At 33.3% G+C, this 18,705-nt stretch overlaps 3 protein-coding genes across 3 annotated transcripts in view; 1 reads left to right on the forward strand and 2 right to left on the reverse strand.

Moving 5' to 3' along the window:
• LOC134250808 (filamin-C-like) overlaps nucleotides 1-2,267 on the reverse strand; it is a 33,869-nt gene extending 31,602 nt beyond the window's left edge. Inside the window, exons 1-2 of the mRNA XM_062733152.1 lie at nucleotides 1,980-2,267; nucleotides 1,458-1,805 (exon numbers count right to left, since the gene is read on the reverse strand). Of these exons, the coding sequence (XP_062589136.1) occupies nucleotides 1,458-1,805; nucleotides 1,980-2,267 (636 nt within the window). The remainder of the gene's footprint in view (nucleotides 1-1,457; nucleotides 1,806-1,979) is intronic.
• Nucleotides 2,268-6,493: 4,226 nt separating this feature from the next.
• On the reverse strand, nucleotides 6,494-7,250 carry LOC134250810 (uncharacterized). Its single transcript, XM_062733153.1, has 2 exons — nucleotides 7,239-7,250; nucleotides 6,494-6,991 (listed from the first exon to the last, which is right to left on the reverse strand). Exons 1-2 carry the CDS (start codon nucleotides 7,248-7,250, stop codon nucleotides 6,494-6,496), a joined length of 510 nt encoding a protein of 169 aa, XP_062589137.1.
• Nucleotides 7,251-14,948: 7,698 nt separating this feature from the next.
• Nucleotides 14,949-16,842, forward strand: LOC134250807 (transforming growth factor-beta-induced protein ig-h3-like). Its single transcript, XM_062733151.1, has 6 exons — nucleotides 14,949-15,201; nucleotides 15,491-15,705; nucleotides 15,954-16,140; nucleotides 16,250-16,348; nucleotides 16,454-16,567; nucleotides 16,671-16,842. Exons 1-6 carry the CDS (start codon nucleotides 15,063-15,065, stop codon nucleotides 16,808-16,810), a joined length of 894 nt encoding a protein of 297 aa, XP_062589135.1. The 5' UTR covers nucleotides 14,949-15,062; the 3' UTR covers nucleotides 16,811-16,842.
• Nucleotides 16,843-18,705: the final 1,863 nt, after the last annotated feature.

Here is an 18,705-nt window from a genome sequence, read left to right on the forward strand (position 1 = left end):
TTACTAACCAAGCTAATAAATTTCTATCAAATTTTCCTTGTTTTGGTTTGTTCTTAAAACTTTTAATTTTATGGGGGGCCCCGGGTTGAAATCCATTTTTAAAAAAAACAAAGGGGACCCTTTGGTGAGTGTTAAACGAGGCCGGGAAGGTGAAAAATTCCTTAAATAAGTGCGAATAGGCCTAATTTGCAGCCTATAAGGTTTTCCCTTTTTGTAAATCCGGAAGGGGTTTTTTTCCCAAAAATAATTCCCAAAATTTCTTTCTTAAACACTGGAAAATTTTACTAATGCTAAAATTCCTCGGGGGCTTAAGTTTTAAAAAGGACCCTTCCAAAGAATATGAATGTAATTTAAGCATGTTTTAAAATTTTCTCAAAAAATGGTAAAAGAAATATGTAATAATTAGGATAGTGAAAAAATTTTAAACGGGGTTGGGCCCTTGCCGTTGATTTTTAAGGAAATAGGAATTTTAAAAAATTTTCCCTTTAAGACCCTTGGAGTGAAAAACCCCTTTTAAATTCAAAGTTACATTAATTTTAAACATTTCCCCGGGGGGTTGGGGACAAAATTTTAAATTTAAATTAAATTTAAAGGAAATCTTTAAAAATTTAATTTTTTTGAAAAATATAATATTCTTTTGGAAGATCCAGAACTATCCAAAAAACCCCCGGAAGGACAAAAAATTTTTTTTTAAAATATATTTAAAGACTTTTCCCAAAGAATATAAGGAAATTAAAGATTTTTATTTGGATTAAATTTTTTAATAAAAAAAAAAGTTTTAAGTTAGGGAAATTTTATGGAAAATACGTATTTATTACAGTTATAGTAACACGTGTGTTGATCGAACACGTGTTTGTTTATTTATATTTATTCCGGAAACCAATTTTCATTGGTTAGTTATTTCAGAAATAGAACCTGTTTAACAGGTATTTACGCGACACACCTTATCACCTGTTTAACAATTAAACCCCATTCGAAGGCTCTCTTTTCGTGCAGTATAGACGTGGCGCCCACCCACCCACCCTCACAGTGTTTATTGTAATACATATATTTCATATTGTCTTTTTTCTCGTTATTACAGAGAGTGGAGTTAACAAGACTTTATATTACGGAAGATTATTTTGTTGTTCAATGTTGTAAATAAACTGCACTCTTGAGAGCGCTTCTGTACCTACACACTGTGTTTATTTATGGTATAAATGATTTATGTTCGTTTGAGTGTGAACGAATTAGAACATAAAAGGAAAAATAAACTTATTTCACATTAAAGTTAACCACGCGTGTCTTTTATTTCCCAATTCATATATGTATTATTACAAAATTTTATTATGCAGCAAATTGTTACATCGGTTATATAACATACATCTTTTATTTCATAGAGTACAAGACAGTACTAGTGCTGTATATTATTTCAAATATTTTATTTTCTTCACTTGTCTACTCCACAATTCAGGTACAAACAAATTGTCACTTTTATCTGTACATGGTCCCAAGGGACTACTCAGTCCACATTCTATGTAACGGAGGAACTGTCCATCCTGGTCTATGATTTGGACACAGTCATTGTAATAATCAGCTGTAAGGATGTGACTCTGACTGTCTGTGGTGATTCCTCTTGGACCGAAGAATTTGTTCTTTGGAGCAGGAGTATGTCCAGTGTACCTGAATCTCAGATTCCCGGCTCGATTGACCACCACTATTGCTTTAGCTTCATTGTCAGTCACACAGATATCCAGGTTCTTGTTCTCAGTTATGTGTCTGTTACGACTACCAGCTGAGTAGAGAAGATTACCTTGATCATCAAACTGAATGGTTTGTTTCTCTGTTGAGCCAGAGTAACGGACAACTTTTGATTGTTTTTTATCATCACTGACCATGATAACCAGGAGGTCACCAGAGGAGGTACTGCAGACACACTGAGGTTTCCAGTTCTGTAGTCTGATCACCTCCTCTATCTTCTCATTCTTCACAATGTTCACAGTTCTATCTTTGTTATCAGTATAAACTAGATCTCCGCTTTTTGTCACTGCTATGTCCCATGATATGTACCCTGACTTGGTTGTGACTGACTTGAGCAGTGATCCCCGATTGATGCTGAAGAGTTTCATGGTGTTGCCATCTCCTCTTGTCCAGATTTCTACATCACCAAGACAGGCCACATTGTAGAGGTGACGACTATATTCAGTCTTTATGGTGGTAACACTCTCTGGTTCATCACGCAGCTGTTTGACTGGAGCAGAGGGCACATCCTGGGCACCGGGGTCCATCATTAGATTTCGTAACTAAAGCAAAAAAACTCAACATTGATAACATTTATGTATTGGGTTAAAGGGCAACATGCATTTTTTCACACCAGTAAAGACTGTTTTCCTATGACAAATGGGTAAAAAGGTAGATTGTTAACACATCAGGCAAGGAGAAATTAATCTTTTCAAAGGAGAGGGACAATCCGAAAAAAAAGATGTGTTTGTGAAACACTGATGCCCTCGTATGGTGGACCTTGGAGTTAGTTTCTCAAATGAGGCACGTCTAACTCCAAGGCAAGAGATAAAAAAATGTTATCTTAAATAAAGATTTGAGTCAATGAATATATATATTTGAAATATGGAAGCCCAAGTACTAACCTTTTAAAAGTTATCATAAAATTCAAGTAAAAGTTTTTTTGAAAGCGGGTCAAGGACAAAGGACAAGATCAAAGGGTTAAAACATATACTAAGTAGTACTTAGGGGGAGACACAAAACACACTATTACGACGTCTATCTATCCATCATTTAAAACATCATTTTTAAAAATCAGTTACCAGTATTTAAAAATGTAATTAGATTTTTTAAAACTCGGAATTACCTAAATTTGGTAATATTTATAAATTATTTAAAAATAGCAGCTTTCAAAAAGTAAATACACTTTATTTTACTATGCTTGATTTTTGTTTTTAATGTTTAGACTAATTGCGACCAAAAATAAACTGATACCGATTAAAAATTAGCACAAATTAATTAACTAATAATTTACTGTAATATTTTCAAATCTACCACTAAAATGTATTTGATTATCAAGTTTAATTACCTTTTAACCTTATATTTCACCTAAACAAACAAGTACAATTTTAGAAATATTATCTATTACAAAATTTTGGTTGGGATCTGTTTTATTTCGATTAGGATAAGCCAAATTAATAAAAAAAATATTTTCTCTATAATTTCACAATTATGCTGGCATATCTTTTTAAAATACATATGATTGACTGACATATTCTTTGTAGTTAGGACTAGTTTTATGAAATTTTAACCATATGTTTAGAAAATATTAGCAAATTATATATGTGCTTTATTTTCATTTTTTTCAAAAATAAAAATGTCTATCCAACCTTTATTAACATATTATCAAACATTCATATTATGCATTTATTAAGACAAATTTGTTTACCCTAAAGCATCTTATATGCAAATTATACTTTTTCCTATGAAAAATAGGAAAAATTCGTATGAGATAACGAAGAGCTGTTATTGGCCTTTTATTGCTGAACACACTACCTAACAGGAATGTATGAAGTTTCATATACGACAGTCATCTGTTTACTGGCAACGGTTTCTAGTTATAGGTGATATTATGAGTTTTATCATCTTTTTATCTTTAAAATACATGCTTGAATGAAGGATATGGAGATAACGAACAGTATTCAATTTCAAAGTCCATAAAAACAATAAATACACTGTAATAGGAGCAAAGCAAACACGGACCTACAAAACATCAGAGGTGGGATGATTGGCATGGAGGGGTTCAGCATCCCCCGGTCACACCCTCCGTGTTGCTCTTGTCGTGATTGAGAAATAACAGGAAAATTCTTGTCAGTTCAGTGTATAAATAATGGACTAACACGTAGTATGAAAAACGTCAGTCAGCATTTGACTCAATGATAAATAGTATTTGCCAACAAGGTCATTGTATCGACCTATGAACTTACAAAATAAGCAAGGGAAGTTGACGATAGAAAAGATAAAGTCATCACGTTTTATCTCAAACTCACCAGGATATATTGTATTAACATAGGAATGGGGATTACCATGATTGTTAATTGACAATTCGTTGTCGATATATCTAAATGTCGAGTTGAAGACCACAGCATAAACTATGCTTGCAATGATATTGCAATAATTACAAAATATGGGTCTATTCAGGAATTCTAAACGACGAGGGCGATGAAGGGAATAAAAAAATATGTTTTATGAAAGTTCCCATAAATATCCATATAAAAATATGAAAAAAAAAACTTCAAATGTAATAACTTTTGAAAACTGAATTTGGAGTTACACATGTAGTGGACATAATCACTATCGTTCGTTCTTCTTTTCTTGCATGAGATTTGTCTATAACCAATAATAGATGGCTGTAAGCAGCTGGCAGTTGGCAGTGAGCAGTTGACAGTAAGCAGTTGGCCGTTGTATATGGAATATCCTAGGAATGTTTTAAAGGCCTATGAAATAAAATTTTTGGTATGGTATTCCTCCTTAAGTTTTATGCAATTCATTTTTATGCAAGAATTTGCGAAAGCCTGCTCTTACTGTAGCAAAAAGTGGAGAAAGCAAGCAGCCTATTAATAAAAAAATTATATGAAAACTACAGCTGAAGACTATTCTACAAGATAAGTTGGGTAGGGAATGCGTTGTTTGGTCCTGACACGTACTACAAGCCTGCAAATTTCTACAGACAATTCAATGCACATGTACTGTAGAAGTACTTTTTTCCGCGTGGTATTAATTTACGCTATGTACGCGGTCACAGATAATCCGCAGAAATTTGTCCAAGCGTACTTAATATGAATGTAAGGCATAAAGTGACAGTCAAGAAAATCCGCGTAATTTTCTACCCGCGGATTAAATAGAAATTGAGATTCCGCAGAATTATGACCCCGCGGAAAAAAGTACGTCTACAGTATTGTTTAAAATTTAAGATTTATTGAATTTTTAAATTTTAAAGAAATTTTAATTTTGTTTCCTATTGTTAAAGCCTATGGAAAAGAATTTTCAATGATTTTGTGAACTTTTCATCTGCACAAAAATTCTTACCTGACAGTTCTGCAATTGTGCTATCCTGTGTATGGACTCTGATCATGTGACACGCCTGTGTTATCTACCTGTAAGATGTTTATACTTCTATATGAAGAAGGACATTAAAACAGCTTACCAAAAGCAAATACTGCCTTTTAAAATGCCAGATTTATTTCATAAAATACAAATAGACTAAATTAATCAAATAATGGATTCATCATAACTGTCCTCAACCATCACGAAAGCTAGGAGATATTAAATCTCATCTGACTACAGATCTATCACAGTAGATCAAATTAATTAAGAAATAAACAACGTTATTCAGTGAACATGGCGTTATGAATAGCAATTGCTCTGCTGGCATATTCCATGATGCGCGCTAGCGCATCATGGAAAATATGCCAGCAGAGCTATTGCTATTCATAACGCCATGTTCACTGAATAATCGTTGTTTATTACTTATATTTGCATTCTTTGATTTTTTTTCAAGAATATTAGAGGAAATTACATAAGGACGCAGCTTCTTGTCTTCAGTAAAGAAAAACATACGGCTTTAAAATCAGTAAACCTGATTAATGCTCCTTTTCTCTAATAAATCACAAACATATTTATATAGTATTTCCCTCTGGATACAAGCAGCGCCATTATTACATTTTTGTTTTGTTGCAGTTGTGACGTCATTGATCAATGTTATTAAAACCCTCTGACGAAAATCAATAATTTAACACTATGATGAAAAAAAAGAATGCTCTTATAATGATTATTATTCCAGAATGCTTTTCTATATTTTTTTAAGTTTTTCTATTTATTTTTAATAGCTGAATTCAATTTTGAAATATGCTAGTTAAAGATTTTTTTTCTTCTGAATGTTATTACCCAAGTGTGAAGAGTTATCGTTCTTTGTTCAAATATGCATGATACAAAAAATAAAAATATGGCAGTTCTCTACAATTTTTAAAAGGTTTTATTTTACAATTAAATACATTGACCAAAATTGAAATTTTAAAGATATAAATCAGCAATTTAAAATAGTCTGAATTTCTTTTTTTTTCAAAGAATATTATTAAAAACTTATTTTTATTCCTCTTATGAAACATTTCGTATATGTACTTCTCAACACGGTGTTTTTGTGTAGTAGAGACTGTTCTAAACGAGTGTGATAGAGCAATTGCACACATAGTGAAAGCAATTGCGTCTATAGTGCTATGAATGCAATTGATGACTACATATTCATAGTGGGAGAGTGCAGTGGATATGCAAATATAAAGATTATGGATTCATCATATATAACCATCAGCCACTTTCACGAAAGCTATGAGATATTAAATCTTATTTGTCTACAGGTCAATGTGTCACAGAAAAATTAACCTTTGAAGCACTTTGATTTTTTTTCTCTGTGGCCTCTAAATCACTTACTTTTTTTTAAAAAAAACAATTGACTTCCTTAATTGTGTTTATATTCTTCACTTTCTCCATAACCAATATTATCAGACAAATTACACTCTCCATAACCAATATTATCAGACAAATTACACTCTCCATAACCAATATTATCAGACAAATTACACTCTCCATAACCAATATTATCAGACAAATTACACTCTCCATTACCAATATTATCAGACAAATTACACTCTCCATTACCAATATTATCAGACAAATTACACTCTCCATAACCAATATTAACAGACAAATTACACTCTCCATTACCAATATTATCAGACAAATTACACTCTCCATAACCAATATTATCAGACAAATTACACTCTCCATAACTAATATTATCAGACAAATTACCCTCTCCATAACCAATATTAACAGACAAATTACACTCTCCATAACCAATATTATCAGACAAATTACACTCTCCATAACCAATATTAACAGACAAATTACACACGTACTTGTCATTAAATGTCCAGGGAGATGAAAAATAAAATTGCTAAAGAAGTCAGTAATTCTTTTAGCCAAAAATGACAAAACTTGAGTTCACTAAAGTATAAGTCACATTATCCAACGATGGGGTATACGATGAGAAACCGATGCGTATTTTGATGAAAATGGCGTGGTTGCCGGCCGGGCACCACTAGTGATCGGACGGAGACTGAGTCTTTTTTGCGAATCGGTGGAGTCATCGGTAGGTAATAATTCGAAGTTAAAATTCAGTGATGTCTCCAACAATGCCTCACATCGCTCCTCATCGGCAACCCATCATTAACACATCTTTCAAGGATCGGCCGATGTATGGCCGAGCATCGTCCAATATCCGTTGAATTTGAGGTCATCGGGGAGTTTAGTGGTGTTCAACAGATAACGACTGATCATCTGTCGATGTTCGACCAAACATTGGCCCGTAGTCGACCGATGTACGAACGATGTTTACCAATGTCTGAGTGATGTAATATACATCGGCCGATTATCCTGGAACATCGTTTTATGATTAGCAACTTATCGCTGGGCATTTGAAAGTACGGCCGGTGTAACGACGAAAAGTGACCCCCGTAGAATATTGACCAGGGGGTCATTTTTCTACGTAGAAAAATGACTCCGGGTCAATATTCTACGACAAGCAGGGTCATTTTTCGACTGTAGAAAAACATTCCAGACCAGTATTTCTACGACTCAGCACACGTTGAAAAATGACCCCCATAGAAATTTGACCCCCTACTTTTTTTATACTATAAAACCTTATATCCGTGTCTCCTGATATTTTTTCATACTTTCAAATGTAAATAGGGTTTTTTTATGAACTTTAATCCTTTCCAACTTATATATGATTGCATCTTAATAGTAGCATCACAATCAATGATTCTGGTATGGATTATTTTGGCCTGCAGAAACCAATGAAAAACTTCCAGAGTACTGTGCAACAATATTTTCAAGAAGTGGTGTAAATCAGATGTGAATGCTAAAAAATTCCAAAGAACATCTGGACAATTTGAAATCACAAGATTTTTGTCCAAAATCAACAGGTTAAAAACTTACGACTTTTCAAGTTTATACGCAACCATTTCCCACAACAAATTAAATTGCAGGCTTTTATTATATCATTCACAGGTGCCTTTTCAAAAAAAATGGAACTCCTAAAATTACTTACCTGGTCATTGGTCATATTCAAATTTATTTTGTTAAAACATCTGATTGCACACTCAAGTACTCTGAAGTTGACATCAAGAAGATGTTTGAATTTCTGATTAACAATATCTTTGTGGGTTTTTGGAGACCAGGTCTTCCAACAATCTATTGGAAATCCTATGGGTACCAATTGCGCTCCGTTATGAGCAGACATATTTTTGTATTCTTATAATGCAGAATTTGTGCAATATCTTATGCGTGAAAAGAAGAAAACACTTGCTGTGGCCTTCAAATCGACATTTAGATACTAGTATATCGACGACGTATCGTCAATTAGCAATCGTAATTTCCATTCCTACGTCGATACGATTTATCCTGGTGAACTTGAAAATTAAAGATACCACAGAGTCTGACACATTTGTTCCATTCTTGGATATTTTACTTGACAAGGACGTTAATGGTAATCTAACAACTAAGCTATATGATAAACATGATGACTTTAAAGTTTCTATCGTTAACCCCCCTTACTTATGCACCAATATACATTTATCACCTGCATACGGAGCCTTTATATCTCAGTTGATTCGATACGCAAGAGCATGCTCTACGTATGAACAATTTCTTAAACGAGGTAAATGATTGACAAGCAAGTTGATGAAACAAGAATATCAGAAGTCTCGTTTAAAGTCATCATTTCGTAAGTTCTATGGTCGATACAATGACCTTGACAGCAAATACAACTTATCATTGAGTCAAATGCTGACTGACGTTTTTCATACAGATTGTAAGTCCATTATTTATAAACTGAATTGAAGACGGATTTTCCCATTATTTCCTGATGATTTTATGGACTTTGATATTGAATACAGTTCGTGATCTCCATATCCTTCTTCACTGAGGAGCATAATTAAATATTATTATATTTTGAGGTGGGTTTTTTTTATCATTCAAAGGTTCTGTTCCGAAAATGGCATGATATGTTTCTGATAACCATAAACTAAAATTTTTACAAATCCCAAAACACATAGAAGCAAGAAAAGCAACGCAATTTAATTATATAAATTTAATTTCCTTAGTTCTTGCCTTTAATCTTTTATATATATATATATATATATATATATATATATATATATATATATATATATATATATATATATATATATATATATATATATATATATATATATATATATATATATATTTGTATGCATTCTGCTTTAAAATATATACTTTTTAACTACCTTATATAAAGTACTATACTTTTTCCTGTATATACAGGAAATGCCATACACATCGAAAACGTTCTTACAAAGATATTAAAAATTCTTTCAACACTGTCAAAAACATCTGAGTGAATATTCGTTCAATCTTTAGAGATATCTATAAATTAAATCTATAAATTAAAAAAAAAACTTTCCTTTTCAACACAGGCAACTGACAAATGGTTGCTGTAACGTCCCTCAAACACAAATGAACTCTTAGTCTACCATGCCATTACTTCGATATCTAAAGTCCTAGCAAATACCGTCCAAAAATTAATGCCAAAGTAAAAGTTTTGAAATTTTGTGTAAAAGTGTGTCAAACTCCAAGGTCAAAAGGTCAAAATTGGTTGTACACAAAAAAGGTATTGTCACAAAAATACAACTGAAATATGAAAGCCATAGTCCCACCCTGTCTAAAGTTATGGGCAAGGTACAAGTTTCTGCAGACAAATAAACAAACAAAAACTATATACCCCCTTCCCTAAACTTTGTTCACCGGGGAGTAAGTATAATAAGTAAAGCAACTACTTTTTTCATAATCCAACATTTGTTTTGCTTTTTTTCATGTACATGTGCCAATTTTTGGTAAAAAAAAAACTTGTTTTTTTAGTTAAATCATCACATTTACAAATGTAAGTTTTGTACATGTAGAACGGGGAAAAGATATTTTACAACTACTGTTTGTTGCCCTTTTCATAAGTCAGAGGCAATTTAATTTCGACTTATTTTTACAAATTGCATGTAAATCATTCCATTTTTAAAAGTAGTTTGAAACCAATAACGTATTTTTTGAAAAATTGAGTTTTGCAAATTAGCGCCCTTTATTCAGGGTAAAATTAAAGAGATTGATAAAAAACGTTAAACTTTTAAAAACAATTTCTGACATTTTTGAATATTATTTAAAGACGAAAATGACAACTATGGATATATATATAATGTAATAAATGATTGTATGAATGCGCACATAGAAAAATTTTCTTTGCCTAAATAGCCTTAGAATATTTTAATACATTTAATATTGTTTAACCTTAAATGGGGATAAAACAGTTTGTATTATTTAAAATATAAGGTATTGTATAGCTTTGATTTCGTTATCTAAGCTTACAAGCTTTCAGAAAAAAAAACACTTCAAAGCATCAGGCAGCTTCATATCATATTTAATATATACATTTGCCTAACAAGAATATTCCTACCAAAAGGAACGTTTTTGCATCAAAAAATGACAAGGGGTCATTATTCTACGGGATCATTTTTCTACAATGCACGCGGAGAAAAACGACCCCAAGGCCATAATTTCTACAGAAAAGTGAGTCATTTTTCTACGTAGAATATTGACCAGGGAGTCAAATTTCTTCGTAGAAAATGACCCCCGGTCGATATTCTACGAGGATCACTTTTCGTCGTTACACCGGCAACCACGCCAGATAAAATATTTTGCCCATCGTATGCACATCACTGGATAATGTGACTGATACTCTCTTCTCAATATGTGGAACAAGATGTGTTTGTTAACACACGGATTACCCAGCCAATGGCAACATAACGGGAAATGTAAAATAGGCATTTAATGCAAGAAAATATATTGATATAATTATTCTGTGCTTTTTAAGACAAGAAACATAATATTTTTGATGCAAAATACGTAGCAACACCTGTTAAAAAGTTAATGATAAATTTTTAAGTAATATTTCAAGGTCTTGCCACAAAGAATACATATGTGAACAAGAGATGTTTGTAAAACATGTAATACTGTTAATTTCAAATTTTCATATAAAGGTAAATGTATCAAAAATGGAGGGATTTTAATTCTAAACAGATTTTTTGTATTACAGATATTTAAGAGAGAGAATCTGTATATTATATCATTTCAGTTTTTTGTATTGCAAAGAAAATGAAAGAGAGAGCAAATAATGGAATTTTTTTTGTTCAAGGGGCATTTTTTTATATTTCAGTGACAATTAAACGTAGATATTTATCAGGTTAATGTCTGATTTACTAAATTTTTTTGTATTACAACGGTGACAATTAGAGAGAGAAAACTGCAAATAATTGAAGTAAAGTCCAAGGATGCCTCTCTCTATCAAAAATAGTGCGATGATATACTAGTAAAAAACACTTGACCTAGATATTCATCTGATATATCTGAATACCAAATTTCATTTCAGTTTGTACAACAGTTGCGAAGAAAATGACACAGATATTTCTTTGGCAAAAATTGAAATTTTTCAGGTTGGGTATAAGGCTGTAGTGTCAAAAATGGTACGTACCAACAGAACTTGACCTAGATATCCATGTGATATATCAGTTTCTTGCTTTTTTTTAATTTGCAAGAAAATCAGAGTAACATTAGAACCCTGACAATACCTTTATTACAAACAGCAGCAAAGCAACTTTTTTCCTGATATCTCTCTTTGAAAATTTATAAGGACTTCTGACATACTATGAGTAATTTGATATAAATATCATATTAATATTTGAGAATTTTTGTGTATATATATTATGTAAGTAACTATTAGGTCAATTTCAAATTTTGTATTAATAAACAGGTTTGTCACAAGGAATAGACATGTGAAATACGAAAGTCATGGTTACAGAAGCTAAAAAAAGTTATGGACAAAACTGACACACCAGTAAATCAATCAAATAGTGAAAAATGTCCGCTCGCTTTCGCCAAAAAAATACTCAGGATTGTTAAAAAACCAATGTGTTCAAGCTTTTGCAAAAGTAGACGGGACTTGAAATTAAAAGGGAGGGGAAATCCGTAACGAAAACCTTTAATCTTTTTCATTTCTTAAGAATGAGAAGAGATCGGACTTTCATATTATACATGTATATTACCTGTGACAAGACCTTTCTAAATACACTGTGATTTTTTACCCCGTGACCTTGATGTTTGACCTATCAAAAAAATTAAACATTACTTTGAATTGGCCATAACTATTGGATGAGAAGAGATAGTGTTTTCATATTAAAATGTGTATAACATGTGACAAGACCTTCTTAAACACTATAATTTTTAACCTAATGACCTTGACCATAAAGTGACCTACTTTTCAAAAACTTAAATATTGGTCATGAATTCTGAAATTAAGAAGAGATAGGGCTTTCACATTATATCTGTGTTTGCCTGTGATAAGACCTTTCTAAATACACTATGATTTTAGATCTTCTAAACTTGTCGTCTGCGTAGCGCAGTGGTTAGAGCGTCCGCTCTAGAGTCGCCAAGAAAGGACTACACATTCCTCAAACTGTTCGAATCCCACTGTGGGACTGAAGAGGAAAATCGGATGAGACCGTATAAACCGAGGTCCTGTGTCGCCGTAGATGTTGCCACGAAAAAGACCCCTCCCTGCTCAATGGCCCTGAGGGCTGATTATAGGACAAAATTTGCAGCTCTCCACCGGCAAGTGGTGGCGTCTCCATATAAGTGAAAAATTCTCGAGAGGGACGTTAAACAATAGAAAATCAATTTTGTAAACTTGACCTTGAAGTTTAACCTACTTTTCAAAATTGTTAATTTTTCCTCATAGCTTTTGATTGAGAAGAGATAGGGCTTTTATGATTGACATATGCATTACCTGTGGCAAGATATTTCCGAGCATGCTATGATTTTTGATCCCTTGAACATGACCTTTACGATTGACCTTATTTTGAAACCAGAAGTATTTCACAGATATTTCTGGTTTTAGTTACCATAGCAACATCGTTTATCGAAATCAAAAACCGATGCACTAAATTTTGTATATTAGTGTAGTCTACTTGTGTGTCAAGTAATATTGAAATCAAGTCAAACTGTAGGAGGAATAGCGTTTTTAAAGTATTTCACAGAAATTTCTATTTTTCCTAACCATGGCAACACCGTTCATCGAAATCAAAAACTGATGCAATAAATTATGTATGTTAATGTATTCTACTTGTGTGCAAAGTTATATTGAAATCCGATCAGAACTGTAGGAGGAGTAGTGTTTTTAAGGAAGTTCACAAAAATTTCCATTTTAAGTAACCATGGCAAACCGTTTATTGAAATCCAAAACCGATGGATTTCTATATGTATGTTAGTGTATTCTACTTGTGTGTAAAGTTATATTGCAATCAGACCAAAACTGTAGGAGGAGTGGCATTTTGAAAAAAAATGTTTACATACAGACGGACGGACGGACGTATTACTATCGTATAAGCTCTGGTCTCTGACCAGTAGAGCTAAACAATCAACTTCGGTGATAATTTCTAAATGACATATATGATAGGGCGTTCATATTTGACACAATATGTCATTAAAAATGGCATTTCAGTCACAAGGACATCGAAAGCGGGGACAACAATTCTTGCGAATATTGGTCCCCCACAATTATCTAATAATATTAGGATTAGAATTGGTTTATGTGAATGCTAGCTTAAAAATTGAAATTTCTTTGAATTTTCTTAAGCCGCAACGCATCTTTCAATTTTGCAACATTTTACAAAGAGTTGAATTCAGAAATAACTTTTTGAACAGCTGATGTTAAGGTTTTTATACATTCCATGGATGTAATCCTCTTAAGAAAATCTTTGGGTGCTGATCCTTTTTGTTTGTAAAATAAAGTAACCTTGGTCATAGCTTTTTAACAGTTAGTGCTAGAGTTTTCATTTTTCACAGGCTTATTTCTTGAGAAAAGGCCTTTCTTGGTCATCAGTGATTTTAACCTTGACCTTTGCTTTTGCTCTCATATTTCAAAGGTGGGGTGGATCCTTGGCATTTCCCTCAGTACCAACCATTTTGTCCATTTGATTTGAGTGTGACAATTTTTCGAAAATTACGACGGGAATAAAAATACATGTGTCCACGAGAAAGAAAAATAAATAGATTGAATAACTTTAGAGCATGAAATTGCTAAGAGCTTGATGGCTTCTTACATAAATAAAAACACAACATCTTTAGGTACTATGATACAGTATAATAAAGTATTCCCTAGAATATGTAGTGGCAAAACATTAAATTTTTGCTAAAAATTACGAATACTAATGAAAAAATGTTTGGAGTCCGCAAAAGTTCCATTTAAAGATAGCAATCGTAATAAGTTACTTAGTAACAGAAATATTAATATTGTCGAAAAATATTCTTTAGGAGTGTAAAGGGGGAGAGAAGCAGGTGTAAATTTCAGAACCGACATAACACCATTGAAAACATCTGAAAGCGTCTTAAGTACAATAAAGTCATGAAGTGTGTCACATGTAACAGTCTTCAATTTGATAAAAGCCTTCACAACCGTACACATGATAACACGTACTGTCCGTGGCTTAGTCTGGTCAACGGAAGAATTCCTTAAGAAACGTGGAAAACGTGTTGAGGCCCCCAAAACAATGTTCCTTTTATTCTTAGTTATATTTATTTGTTTTAAGCTATTGTCCATGGCAAAAAACCCACCAGTTGCTAATCTCCAGATTGTCGATCAAAATTACAAGGGAAAGAATAGAAGACAATGTTACAGTAGTATCTTTCTTACAATGCTCCCCTTTTGGTGCCCAGAAATTCCATAAGGACATTACAAAACATTTGACTCACATTTTCGAAACTGATGCTGTGTCCCTTACATAAAATACCTCTTTGTTTTACATAAAGGATGGATACTATAAAAGTTCGGACATTTTGTGAATTATACAGTTCGATCTCAACTTCAGAACTAGTAAAATCTCAAAATGATTGCCTTCCTAACATTGGCTGTGATTGTACAGAGTGCTTTCGCTGGAAACCTTGTAGAAGTTCTCCAGAACGACGGGGAGACAACTCTTATTGCTCTTGTACAGCAAGCAGGATTAGCTGATGCTTTGTTAGGAGGTAAGCAAAAATTATTTAATTAAATGATTCATGAATACTGTATTATATCAATTTCAATCGTATGCTTCATGGTTACAAATATTTAGGGAATATAAGAATCTCAACCACTCTCTTTTACCTCTGCCTAAAATGATTGGGGATTAAATATAAATAATGTTTATACCAGGATAATTCAGAAACATCGTCAATTTTCAGTATTTCCTCCCTGGTCATGTCATTTGTAGATGTAGAAACATTTTCTCTCAAAGATGATCTGGTGATATCTTTTGAACAAATATGTTCTTTTCAGGGGAATTCACTATTTTTGCTCCAACAAATGCTGCTTTTGCCAAACTTCCCCAAGCTACCCTTGACAGTCTCTCAAAGGACACAACAGCTCTGGCCAACATCCTGAAATATCACGTGGTCAAGGGGTCCATCCACAAAGCTGATGCCTCTAATGAACTTCAGTTGGAGACTTTGGCGGGAACCAAAATCAGATTCAACATCTACAGTCATAACCATGTAGGTGTTCTCTTTTTATTGATTATTTTTGTTGAAAATAAAAAAAAACGTTTCAGATTTAACTCAATAAAAGTATGCAAGACTACATTCTGGAATTGTTTTACCATAGAATCTCTCCATTTTTGAGTATCAATTAAATAAAATGTACCATTAACCTTATTTTGAATGGTTCACCATCTTAAACAGTGAAAATATTGTAACAATATACCAAAGAGAAGAAATATATTTTTTAAATCTTTTAATGAAAGGTTGTGACAGTGGAAGGATCCAAAATCACCCACTTTGATCTGACCGCATCAAACGGAATGGTCCACGTAATCGACACCGTGATGATGCCCCCTGAAGGAAGTATTGTGGATCTCGTGGCAGGAAACAGTGACCTCAGTACTCTTCTGTCAAAGGTCCAGTCAGCTGGTTTGGCCGGAGCTCTGCAAGGTATTTTGCAGCACATATTTATATGCATTGCTTCTTTAAGGTGTGAAATTAGGAAAGTTTGATTTTGAATGTTCATATAATACATGTATCTATTTCTTTAACCTTTCAGGCGATGGACTAACAGTATTTGCACCAACAAATGCAGCATTTGCCAGACTTGGTAGTCATGTTTTGGACAATCTGAGAAGAAACCCAACGCTTTTAAAAGGTACGTAGATGCGACAATTAAAAAAGTATGCCATTTCAACAGATGTGATTTAGTCTTCCCTTAAAATCATGTCGTACATTTCTGATATTTGTTTTAATCTTTCAGAAATTCTGGAATACCATGTTGTTCCACATACTGAATACTCAGCTGGTCTTTACAACCGCGAATATGTTAGAACTCTTGATACTCACCATGACGTCATCAGACTTGGAGTCAGCAGTAAGTTTTATTCTCAATAACTGGACTGATAGCCTTTACAGATTTATTTCATCTCAAGAAATAATGGTTGTATCTAAAATAATTGAATTTGTTTTACTTCCAGGTTCTGGCAGCGTCACAGTTAATCGCAATGCCCACGTAACAAAAGCCGATATAAGCGCCACCAACGGAGTAGTACACATTATAGATCACGTGCTTATTCCCGCTCGTTATTTATTTTCTGCTATTCTTGGTAGGAGATAATCATCTGAACAAATCATATCATTACCTAACATTTTACCATCATATCACACAGTTGTACATATATTGCATAATTGTTAATATTTTATTGGAGATTTATTGAGAATTGTACAATAAATTTGTTTAAAATAAAAATGGTTTTAGCTTATTTAATACACCGTACATGTTATGAGTCACAAGCAATCAAATATAACTGCAAAAAATATGTGTCAAAGATTTTTGTTGATGCTTTTCATTCTCATAAAGGAAAAAAACATGCAAGTCCTACTTGGTATTAACAGTCGTTTACTTAGTAATGCTTTACTGTGCTTATGCCAAAATTTGTCCAATCTTTCGGTACACTTACTTTATTAACAGCTTGTATTACAGCGATTGAATAATTGCAACAACAAAAATGCTTTGCTTTAAAATACATGCTGTTATCCATTGAAAGGAGATCTACAGGGCGTTATAATAATCCGGTTATATCTTATGTCATGTCTGAATCCTGCCACTTGGTGGGCCACGGAAAATGTGCCAAATGACCTTGCAAACTAGATATCATTAAGGCAGATGACATCTCAATGTTCACCGCTTTCCAACTGTCCCAAGTTCATGCGCCAACATTTAATTGCATCACCGCAAGCAAGATTTAGAATATGGCCACAGCAGTGCATAGAAACTGCTCGCTTTTCTATCGAACTGATTCGAGAGGCCACACCAGACTTAAATCCAACCATATATGTTGCCATGTCTTAACACTGACATCATAAATGACCAAACTACAAGTTAAATTTCCAAAGTCCTTACTGGCAAGTGTCAATGAAGATGGTTGATACCTATGTATCCTCAATATCGTATAATCCAAGAAAGGTTTCATTAGGCTCAAAATTATCGTTAATCCACATAAGGCTAAATTTAAGTTGCTCTTTGTTAGAATTATCAACGGTGTCATCAGCCGCAGTTGAACACCATTCCGTCATCTGTGTCCAACAAACCTGCTGGCGTAGAATTCACAAGCCATTATCAAAAGAAATTCATTTTGAAGCTCCGGTGATTTTTCTAAAGATCATCTTAACTACGAAAAACGACAACTGCTTCTTTTCCCAGTCTTAGATCTCAAACTATTTTCGTTTGATGAATTTTGCGGTTGAAAGGGGACAAAATGATTTTGCTGATACACAGATCCATGGATATTCTTTTAAACCGAGTTTCTACTCCACAATATAAGTGTAAGCGTGTGGTTAGCAGCGTAGTCTTTGGTGTAAATTCCTCCATTCAATATAGGTCTAGGATTATCATTTACAGCCTGATTGACTGAAACTGCACTGCAAAATTTCTTTAGAACTTCTGCCAAACCTTTAAGTTTAATACCACTTCAAGGTCGATCCACATCAATGTTAATAGCTTCTGTTTGTATAGCCTGTGTCAGATTTTTATGCTTTTGAGATTCTTTAACAGTATATACAGACAACAGATTGTCCACAAATACCACCCTATCCAAAGGGGCTGGTAACATGCTATATCGGATTTTAGGTAATCACTATAATTATAAACAAAAAGAAAGGGAACCAACGTCAGTCTGAATTTACACAGGGACGATCTCGGTAATGTTTCGTGTTTTCAATAAAATATCTTGCAGCTAGTGGAATAATGCCTGGAATCATTCAGTAATAAATACTCTTTAATAAAAAATATCGTCACAGTCATTTATGAATCGTGTAGGTCGTGTTTTGCAAATCCAATACCCTGTCATGCAAGTCTTGTAGTTTAAGTCGTCCCCTGAATTCACTAAACATTGCATCCAAGATTTAACGCGGGTGTGATTGGTCAAGAGTGCTTTTCTAGAACATCTCTTACCAATCTCGCTCCGCCTTTTAACTTGCATAGGTTTATCCAAAATGTCGTCTGTTCACGAC

The sequence above is a fragment of the Saccostrea cucullata genome, unplaced genomic scaffold (assembly GCF_032062105.1).
Source record: "Saccostrea cucullata isolate Sc308-1 unplaced genomic scaffold, CSIRO_AGI_Scuc_v1 ctg2844, whole genome shotgun sequence".
In the NCBI taxonomy this organism is placed as follows: domain Eukaryota; kingdom Metazoa; phylum Mollusca; class Bivalvia; order Ostreida; family Ostreidae; genus Saccostrea; species Saccostrea cuccullata.

What these genes read in the sequence shown, in the direction of transcription:
- LOC134250807 (XM_062733151.1), top strand. Translation starts at nt 15,063, where the DNA reads ATGATTGCCTTCCTAACATTGGCTGTGATTGTACAGAGTGCTTTCGCT. An exon ending in TTTGGCCGGAGCTCTGCAAG is followed by an intron (nt 16,141 to 16,249) that starts GTATTTTGCAGC and finishes TTAACCTTTCAG; the next exon opens with GCGATGGACTAACAGTATTT. An exon ending in CATCAGACTTGGAGTCAGCA is followed by an intron (nt 16,568 to 16,670) that starts GTAAGTTTTATT and finishes TTTTACTTCCAG; the next exon opens with GTTCTGGCAGCGTCACAGTT.